At 53.9% G+C, this 10,388-nt stretch overlaps 1 protein-coding gene across 1 annotated transcript in view; it reads right to left on the bottom strand.

Moving 5' to 3' along the window:
* The window catches only part of ATG2A (autophagy related 2A), a 35,904-nt gene extending 25,708 nt beyond the window's left edge, over positions 1-10,196 (bottom strand). Inside the window, exons 1-10 of the mRNA XM_079956303.1 lie at positions 9,916-10,196; positions 4,553-4,715; positions 4,278-4,430; positions 3,971-4,073; positions 3,168-3,339; positions 2,856-3,002; positions 2,479-2,575; positions 2,046-2,207; positions 1,308-1,450; positions 643-718 (exon numbers count right to left, since the gene is read on the bottom strand). Coding sequence (XP_079812429.1) covers positions 643-718; positions 1,308-1,450; positions 2,046-2,207; positions 2,479-2,575; positions 2,856-3,002; positions 3,168-3,339; positions 3,971-4,073; positions 4,278-4,430; positions 4,553-4,715; positions 9,916-10,086 — 1,387 coding nt within the window. The 5' untranslated portion in view covers positions 10,087-10,196. The remainder of the gene's footprint in view (positions 1-642; positions 719-1,307; positions 1,451-2,045; positions 2,208-2,478; positions 2,576-2,855; positions 3,003-3,167; positions 3,340-3,970; positions 4,074-4,277; positions 4,431-4,552; positions 4,716-9,915) is intronic.
* Positions 10,197-10,388: the final 192 nt, after the last annotated feature.

Here is a 10,388-nt window from a genome sequence, read left to right on the forward strand (position 1 = left end):
CTCTGGCTGGCAGCAGCTCTCTAGGATCTCAATGAAACAGATTTTTAAAAAGGAGATGCTGAACACACCAGAACTTCTGCATACCAAGCAGTAGATCTCTTCTTTTGCAACACTCGAGTTTACTTTTTTCCTCCTACCCTCCAAGTCATTTTCCTTCAGTGCCATATCTGCTAGATTGTAATGCTGAGAACAGGGACTGTTTCACTACTGATATCTGTAAGCTACTTTGGTAGCCTTCATTTGACCGAAAACCAGGACAAGCTACACCTCTGTAGTGTCACAAGGAATGATGGCTTCCTACCTACAAGCGCCTCTCTCTCCCTTTCCTCTTCCCTCCCTGTTCTCTTCCCCTTGTGTGCCATGTTCCTTTGGATTGTAAGCCTGTAGGCAGGGACTGCCTTGTTTCGACTGTATGTTAGTTAGAGCATTTGTACCCTACTCTGGGAGCCTTTTTGGCTGAAGAGCAGGGTACAAATGCTCTAGCCAACCAACCAACCAGACCTCCCTTCAACACCAGTGGGGGGAAAACACCCCACGGGTCTCTCGCGCCCGCCTCCTCTCTGGCACTACTTGGGCTTATCAAGAAGTCCTGCACAATCTCACCCTCTCCCTCCCACCAATTTGCAATTTAAACCATCTTACTTGGTATCTTGTTGAGGCACGGCAGGGTGGCAGCAAAGGGTGACCGTCCGTAACGCCTGGGACTGCTCAACATCAGCTGTGCAGGGGGCGGGCGGAGTGGAGATGAGAGAAAAGTAGAGAGTTGAGAACAGGGCAAGTAGCAGGCCTACCGGCAAGGCCATTGGGCAGAGGAAGGCAAAAGCCTCAGACAGCAGTTGCTGAGGGATGGCAGCAGCACAGCCTCCTTGGTGGTTCCCCTCTGTGACGTGCAGAAGCAGGAGGGCCCTGCAACCCCTAAACTAATCCGCAGCCCTCAGACATGCTGGGATAGGGGGTGCTATCCTGTTGCCAGCACTGAAGTCTGAATCAGTTCTCAGTCTGGCCAGCTTCTGAACATGGAGGGGGGGGATGTGTCAGTCTGTCCTTTGCCTTGGGCCAGCTGTGTTAAGTTGCCCCCTGGAAACTTGCGGGGCAGCACTGAAGCTGTGTGCCTGGGCAGCTGGTGATGAGATGGGATAGGGAGCAAAGGAAGCCCCCCCCCCAACATGAAGAGGCCTTCCCCTGGGTCCTCCTGCCCAAACTCCTCAGGCACCCAGACCTCAGGCATGACCTGTCCAAGCCCACCGGAAACTTGCCCAGGGTCACCCCTCCCTCTGCCATCCCCCACAGCCTGCTAGGGCTCTTACCCCTGGCGCAAAGGGCAGAGCCTGTAGGCGGCTGCTGCCAGCGTCACTGTGCATGGAGGAGTCCAGGTCGACGTCAGAGAGCTCGCTGGCTGAGCGCACGGAGGTCACACTGCTGGTCATGGGAGCCATGGAGAAGAACATCTCTGGAAAGGAAGGGAAAGTTGGCCAAGGAGGGGCAAGAAGGAGAGGGCGGGCCTAAAGCAGCCACCAGCTCCGTCCCGTCCATCAAGGGGGCCAGTTTACGCGCCAAGACCTTGTCCGGAAACCAAGCAGGAATCAAGTGGGGCTTAATTTCATGGTCGCTCAAACATCAGTAGGCAACAGAGGAAATAGCCTTCTGCTTGTTCTTGTTGATGTTTAGTCCTTTAGTCGTGTCCGATTCTTCGTGACCCCATGGACCAGAGCACGCCAGGCACTCCTGTCTTCCACTGCCTCCCGCAGTTTGGTCAGACTCATGTTTGAGTCTGCCTTCTGCTACCTGAATCCTTTTAAGAGGGGAATGCAAGGGATTGAACCTGGCCCTGGTAGATGTACCCAGGATGAAGGAGGAGGAGAGGTGGAAACATAGGAAGCTGCCTTAGGTCCCTGTTCTGACTTGGTCTATCTCACTCAGTACTGCCTGCACTGACTGGCAGCAGCTCTTCAGCCTCTCTGCCTGGAGCTGCTGCTATTGGGGATTTGACACCTGGGATCTTCCTGCATGCAAAGCTGCTCCCCCCGCCCCCCGGCAGCAGTCACCTCCGTTCTCCAGCCCGACGCAGGTCTCCATCCCCTCCAGGCGGGTGGGGCCAGCCCCCAGCCCTGAGTGCAGCTGTTGGCTGAGGTCCTGCTCAATCAGCTTCAGGTCCTCTGAGTCAAGGGGGCGACTCTTGCTCAGCTGCTCCTGCAAGAGGCTGGATTCTTGGGTGGGGGAGAGAAGGGAGAAGAGGATTAGGGGAGACCTGCAGGGCTGAAGAAGGCTCACCTGTCCCAGTGCAAAAGTTGGCACCTCCTCCAGGGAAGGGAAAAAGGCGTGCATGGGTTCAAATGTGCTATCCTGACAGGCCTTGCTGGGCTGGACCAAAGGAGCCACAACAACCCCATCTCTTCAGGGCAGGAGGTCAAACCTCTTGTGGGTTTGCATGGTGCTCTTTCTCCATCTCTCCTCCCACCCACGTTGCACAGAGCTCACCAGAGAAGTTCAGGGAAGACAGAAGATCTAGCAGGTATAAGATCTGTTGTGGGGCAAGCAGGAGGTGCAGTGACCCCATCTTCCCATCCAGTTCCAGCTGCGCAGAGAGAGGGGGAGAAAGTTCAAAACATGCCTCCTCATGAGCCAGAGGCAGCCTCTGTTGGCAGGCCCCCTCTTCCTCGCAGGAGAAAGAGGCAGCCCAACTGCCTGCCTGTGCAAAGGCAGCCGAGGCACAGGGCGGGTGGGGAGGGAGTGCAGCTGCCTATGCCTCAGCAGAACAGTTCAACAAAGCCCCCCAGCTCACACAAGGCATGGCTTTCCCGTGCATCAGCTATTTGCTGGATGGCTGCAGAACCTCAGGCACCGTTTTAACTCACCTTGGGCCCAGGAAAGGCCTCGTTCTGCTTCAGCTTGATCCTCATCTCCGTGTATCCAGAGCAGCTGCCAATCTGAAGCAGAGAGCTGGGGGAAGCCTCTTCGTCCTCTGCCTCCTCCGCCTGGGACTCTGAAGACTCAGCAGCCCCCTAGGGTAGAGAGGAGAGATGAGGCAGTTCTGAACACAGGGAAGCCCGCAATTCGCACCCTCCTCACACCTCGGTGGATGGGAAGCCCAAGACGGACAGAATACTTTGACACCCATGAAAGTCAAGTCCCCCCCTACCAAGGAAGCCCCCCCCCCGGGGCTGTACCTTTGGGACAGGGGACGATGGCATGTGGCCGTCCGCGCCACCCGCAAACTCCTCGTAGTAAAGCAGGACCCCGCTCAGCTGCAGGATCTTGTGCACAAATGGTGGCGGCTGGTGGATGTCAACGGTGATTGCCTGCCCAGGTTCCTTCACGGCTTCGTCACAGTAGTCCAATCTGGCGGGGGAGGGGGGAGGGAAGAAATGAAGGCAGCAGACAGCCAAAGCATCAAGAGCTCAGCTGGGGGCAGAGAGGGAACAAGCAGCCCCCAAGTGACCCTTTGGTGATGGTTGACCAAGCTCTACCTACCTGGGGAAATCCCTTCAGCTATTCTGTCCTCCTTGTCTTCTCTCCCCTCTCTACCCCAAAAGGGCTGTATTTCAAACCAGGACCTTTCTGAATGTCTGCTTAGTCTTGAGAGGTCACCCTCTGTTCTAACGCTGCTATAAATGTGCTGTTCAGCCACGTTAAAATCATATACACACATCAATTCCTGCTATTTATGCTGAAAGGGACAGCCTCTTCCACAGGCAAAACAGCACAGGGTTTGTGTTCAAGAGAGAAGCTTCAGCAGGGCTTTGCAGGGGGCGTAATCCTGGGGTTTTGTATAAAAAGTGGGAGAGAGAACCCCACAGGACAACCCAATAAGGATTGAGAATGGGCGGGGACAGAAGAGAGAGGCGGGAATGGAAAGCCAGGTGGGGAGGGGGACAGAATGGAGGGGTTGGAATCCTGAGCAGCAGAAGCTCCTCCCCCTCCCTACCCTTCCTACCAATAAAAAGCACCTGAGCATCTTAAAGCCAATTACCTTTTGATGTGCATCTCAAGGGCCACGCTGCCCTGCGAGCCACTGGGCACATGCTCCACACGTATCACAGTGTCCAAGAAGGTGACTTCAATCCTTCGCAGAACTGGCAGACAGCAAAGAATGGGGGGTCAGGAGCCTGACAGGCAGGGAAGGACAAAGGGGGGGGGACCTCCCCACCCTCAGTCCTGCCTGCACCCCTTCAGAAGCAGGCCGTGGGGGGGTGGGAATAATCCCACTAGGATCTGCTAAACCACCAACAGCTCTTCCAGCAGAACAGCCACCCGTTTCCCCCTGCCCAAGGGCTCACCGGTTTCAATGGTTTGGGCAAACATCTCGAGCCCCTCCAGGGGCTGGGGGGTGTCCGAGGGCTCCTCGGCCTGCTCCTTCAGGCACTCCTGTGCCAGCTGCATGCTGGTGGTCATGCATGATGCCCAGCTCTGTGACTCGGAGCCAGGGGCAGCTGCAGGAGGGAAGAGGGAGAAGAGAGAGCCACCAGGTGAGGCAGGCAGGAGGCTGCCCACTTGCCCACCCCCAGCTTCCAGATCAGTACTGTCCCCTCCCTCCCTCTCCTCCGGTTCTCACCAGTACGATACTTCGGCCGGCACGTGATCTGCAGGCCGCTCACTTCCACAGTGCAGTTCTCTGTGACTAAGGCAGACCAGGGGATGGTGACGGCGATGCTGTCGATGAAGCCGTCGACGATCTCCAAGGGGGCTCCGACGGACTCCAGGAACTCGTTGACGGACTGCAGCGGAGAGAGAGACAGGGCTGGGTTGAGGGAGCAAGGACTGGCCCCATGAAACGCTAATGGATACAGTTCCAGGGATACAGCCCACAAGTATTGAGTGGGGTGCAGGGGGGGAGAAAGGATTGTGATTATGCAGCAGGGGGGTGCAAGTGGGTCCCATAGATGTATGTACCCACACAGCACCGGAAAGGTAACTGATTCCATAGCTAAGGGCTGGGGAATCCTCTTCCAGCCTGAGAGCCACACTCCCTCCTAGGCCAGTGGCAGGCAGGGCCAGAGGCAAAAGGGGGTGGAGCAACAAATGTAAATTTTACCTCTGGGACACAGGCTACGCTCTACACCTACTTGCATACCATTCTCCATCCAGACAAACACGAGACATGATAAGGGTTCATCTCAGTCAGGCAAGAATTCTCAAGTATGGGTGAAGCAGACCCATTGAGGGCTATGGCTTCAGAGAGGAGGGGTGGCCTGAGGTTAGATCTCCAGCCCTGATATAGTGCCATCACTTTGCCTGCTGCTTTGCAGAGTCCCTGCCCCAAGGAGCTTACAATCTAAAATCTGACACAAGGGAGATCTGACAGCTGAAAGAGAGGAAAGAGGAGGCAAACAGGCGTAGGCTGTGGAACTCCCTCCCCACAGAGGTGTGTCTGGCACCTTCCAATATGCACCTCTTTGCCCTTACCTATGACACCTGAGGTATATCTTTTTAGGACCCACCTTGTTTCTGCAATTGTATGTTTTTTAAGCTGTTTTAAATACTGTGTTTTAATGGTGTAACTTGACCTGGGACCTGAGGGTAAAGACCCAGTAATTAATAATAATAATAATAATAATAATAATCAGGATGCATGTGTGGTTATTTCAGTTGCTGCATAAGGGCTGTAGAAAATGGTTCATGGAAAAGCTTGGTTCTGAAGAGAGATTCGATCACACAGGTGGTGGGGCTGTCCCAAAGATACAGGGACAGGGCAGAATATTTTGCAACCACACTTAAGAATATTGTTCACAGTTCAGATTGCATCACCTAAAAAACAAAGATATTGTAGGGCTGGAAAAGGTTAAGAAAAGTTAAGAAAAGGGGATGGAGCAACCTCCCCTGGGAGGAAAACATTGCAAAAGTTGGGCTTTCCAGTGTAGAAAAAAATGAAAGTAAGCGAGGAGGATAAAATAAAGGTTCATAAGATTAAGTGCAGGGTGAAGAAAGTGGATAGAGATTTTCTCTCTCTCTCCTTTTCTTACCATAGCAGCAGAACTCAGGGACATCCAGTGAAGCTGAATGTCCCTGAGATTCAGGACAGATAAAAAAGGAAGTCCTTCACACAGCGCACAGTTAAGCCATGGAGCCCCCTCCTGCAGCAGGCAGTGGGGCCACCAACCTGGATGGCTTTAAAACAGGATCTGAAAGATTCATGGAGGACAAGAAGGCTATCTGTGGCTACCAGGCGTGAGGGCCAACACTCTGCCTCCAATGCCAGAGGCAGTCTATCTCCAAATGAAAGTCACACATGAGCAAAGAGTGTTGCTGTTACACCCAGCTTTGCAGAAAAATCTGTGTGGCTACTGTGAGAACAAATGCCTGATCCAGCAGGAAGGCGGTCTTCATGTCCCTATGTTATTATTCTCCTGACAGCAGAGATGCCCTGGATAATTCCCCTGCCCCCCCCAAGCAGGCTTTCCTTGAGAGAAAACAGGCCGGGACTTCTGCAGCTGTGAGTCTAGCATCAGCCATGCCAGTGAGGCAACAGCAGTGACGTGGTGAGGAAGCATGTGAGTCCAGGAGACAAACAAGCCAGAATTCCTCAGGCTACTTGATACCTCCCATCCTGTCTTGCTGCTCCAGGAAGCTGCTGAGATCCACCGGGCAAGAACCCCCTAATCTCTCTATCACACACCTTTGGGGGCACTCCCCTGTCTAAGGTTCCTTTGGGAGGAGGGGCAGGATATAAACAAGAAGAGGAATTTGAGGGTTGCAGGATTGCCTCTGAGCCAGAGGAAACTGCCTCAGCAGGGAGCAGCCACATCACCCTAACCCTGTGTCCTGTACTGAAACAGAGGCGGAGGGGGCTTCATTCTAGATTGCACCCTAGCAGGAAGATGGGGCAGGGAGGGCTGTGAAGCAAGTGGGAATAGGGCCCCTAAGGACCTAGGCCTCCCTAAGCCACCCAAATTCCGCTTGGGCTAAAAGAGTCAGGCAAGCTCCCTTCAGCACAATCTTGCGACTTCTTGCAGAAAAGCTAAGAACAGGGAGGAGGAGGTGTGGGGAGAAACTGGGGGAAAGATGTGAAAGGACAGCAGGGGAGCAGGAGGCAGTGACTTGCGAGGATAATTATAGACAGCTGGCCTTTCTCCAGAGCAGGATAGTGGATCACAGCACCAACAGCCTGGGGAACAGCACCACCTCCCCACTCCATCACAAGACAGGCCAACAACAAGCCACAGCCGCCTACTTCAGAGGCTTATTTGTTCTGGAGTAACAACCACCCTCCCCATCTGGAGATGTGGGATGGGGAAACCCACAGATTTGCCACCAGGACTGCAACTATGGCCGGGTGGCCAAAGGGTCTCAAGGGGAGTGATCTCACCTTGCCTGCTCCATAGACTGGCAGAGAATTCCCAGGGAATGCCTGCATGCAGAGCTTCCTTTTAGGCAGATCCCAAACACTAACTTCCTTGTTTACATGTCCCCTTTCATTTGAAAAAGAATGAGACGGTTCTCACAATGTGTTTCCAACAAGATGCCCATTTGCCTGAGATGGGAGCAAACATAGCTGAAGGCTGGTCAAAAGCCAACCTACATGACTCTCGGGGTCCCTTCCAACGTCACCATTCTAGGATTCCTGCCTTTAGTGGCCGCCTTACCTGGGCTTCCTATCGTAGTGCAAGCTTTCCCCTGTTTAGCACTTGAGAAGCTGGGTCATCTGCACTCACGCACCCACTGTTCATCCCAAGCCCTCCATCACAGCCCACAGCCCCAAAGGCCTCTTGAAAGGCTGGAGCAAAGCAGGATGCATTACAGGCCAAGACACCTGGTTACAACAAGGCAAGATAAAGTGGAGGTGGGAAGGGGCAATTAGGGTGCTGCCTCATGCCAAGCACAGTACAGCATTGTCAACCTGGACAAGCAGTGGCTATCAGGCAGTTTTCTGGTGCTACCTGGAAATGCCAGGGATTGAACCTGGGAGATTCGGCATGGTAAGGAGGAGCCTGGCCACCCAGCTGCGGTCAATCTGCCTAAGCCCCATCCCCAGTTATCAAAGGGTCAAATGGCAGACATCACTGAAAAGAGGCCAGAAGGCTGCCCCACTGCCACTAAGCAGGGCATGGAGCAGGAAAGGCCTGGCCAAAGCTCAACCCAACAACAACCTGTAGAGGAAACCCAGAGCACATTCCTCCAGGAGAGTGCCCCACTGCAAGGGAGGTGGGGCAAGGCCAGCTCTGACACTGGGCCCAGGGAGCAGCATCACTCAGCAAAAGACATCAGCTTGCATTCGCTCCCCCCAGCACTGCACCTCCGAACAGGAGACACGGCATGTGGCTTTCCAGATGTGTCTGGATTGCAACATCATTCCTGGACATTGGCTTTGGCGATGTGAGTCAGGAGTCCAAGGCCACTGGGAGAGCCCAGAGATGCCCCACTGCCCTAGCCACAAACCCGATTCCTGTCCAAATACAACAGGCACCCACTATATCTGCAATTTCTGGAAAGAGTTGAAGACATTTTCATTCAACAAGCATTCCCAGCAGGATAAATGGATAATTACCACTTTGTTAAACTTTTAGTCTAGCTTTAAATGTATTTGTTGTTTTTAACTGTCTTATGTAATTGTAATAATAATAATACTTAATAATAACAACAACAATCCCCGTGCAGTAAGGCAGGCTGTCCCTCTTCCTGCTCAGAGGATAATCTGGCATGGTCAAGACAATGGTTACATGTTGAAATGCTAAAACTGGTTGTTGATCTACCTGTTAGTTACCTTATCAAGAACTCATGTACTTCTAAGAGGAAGTGTCTCCCTCCCTCTCTCAACAACAGCAACAATGGCTGGTGGCACCTTAATAGTCTAACTCTAATCAATTGTATTATGACAGAAGCTTTTGGCATACAAATGCATTATTAATACTCATAACAATTTCCATTTTGCACAGAATTCTAGACCCAAGGAACTGAAAAATATGAAGCTTGTCATACTATACTAAGGCTCAATAGAAAGTATTTTTTTTTCCACCAACGTAGGAAAACAAAACTAGGCCCAAGTAAATTAAAGAGAAAACCCTGCTGGCTCCCAACATCATTCCACAATGGGGAGTGGGGAGACTCACCCCACACCTACCCCAACCCCAGCTAGAGCAACAAACATAACTCTGGAGGGAAAGCCTACACTTTTAGCGGGGTGCTTCCTGGAGCCCACTGAAGAAAAGGCTCAGTGTACTCTACAAAAAGCCAGTATGGTGGTGTTGTATTCTTATTAATTACCTGCCCTTCATCCTAAGGTCCCAGGGCAGGTGTCAGCATTAAAAATGTAATGTTGAATGTCTAGCTAGGACTGGGAAGATCCAGGTTCAAATCCCAAATCAGGCACAAAGCTCACTAGGTGGCCTTACTCCAATGCACACACCTTCCACCTAACCTGCCTTACAAGGCTGTTGTGAAGACAACATGGGGTGGAGGGAAACTTTGGGGTCTGTCACCCCATCTCACCAGCACTCACACTCCCTTTCTCTAAGCCTAACCCTGCCTTACAGGGCCGTTGTGAGGATAACATGGGAGGCTGGAGAGACATGTGAACTCCTGGGGCAACCACCCCACCTGAGGTTTGCTGCGGGCAGGAGGAAGTGCCCCAGCGATGCCACCTTATTCTCCTTGGGAAGCCCAGCTGGCACGACATATTATGGGGCAGATATTTATAACTCATAACAGGAGGGCGCTTGACCGAGGAAGGACAGCCAGGTAGGCCGTGACAAGCGGGGCGGCTGCGAATGGAGAGCAAGAGGCAGCCCCTCCGCTCAGCCACAGCCACCTGCAAAGAGTGAGGGGATGGAGGGCTTTACCAGTGGGACTGCCTGCCTGCCTGCCTGGGGTACCCTTCCTGGCCTGCCCTTCCTCCCACTCCCGGGGGTGGGGAGACCCATGAAGGCCGGGCTCGAGGCAGAGGCGGACGGGGCACCCGCCCTGGGGCTTCGTGAGCCTCACCCAGACGTCGAGGTGGATGCGGCTGAGCTTCCCAGCGCCAGCGTAGAGGTCGAGGCTGAGCTGCTCCAGCCCGAGCCGCTCCTCTAGGAAGTGTCCCAGGTAGTGCTGCAGCAGGTACCGGCAGGCGCGCTTCTTGATCGAGCTCGACCACGGGAAGAACCATCGCGACATGGCCGGCCCCGGCGGCCTCTCGACCGGCCGCCACGATCACTTGACGCCCCGGCTCCGCGCCCGGCTTCTTTGGCCCCCTAGGCCCGGCCCCGCTGGCGGCCCGGCGCGCTCATTGGCCCCGCCGCCCTCCTGCGCTCGTCTCATTGGCTCGCCGAGCAGCAGCGGGGGGTGGATGACGTCGCGCTCGGGGCGGGGATAAGACGCGGAAGGGGGAAGAAAGGAAAACACACAACCCTCCGCGGGGCGTGATATAAGTCCCCGTTGTGGGCGAAATAATTCCCCTGTATCGCTATACAAGAGAA

The sequence above is a fragment of the Podarcis cretensis genome (assembly GCF_951804945.1).
Source record: "Podarcis cretensis genome assembly, chromosome: 16".
Taxonomy (NCBI): Eukaryota; Metazoa; Chordata; class Lepidosauria; order Squamata; family Lacertidae; genus Podarcis; species Podarcis cretensis.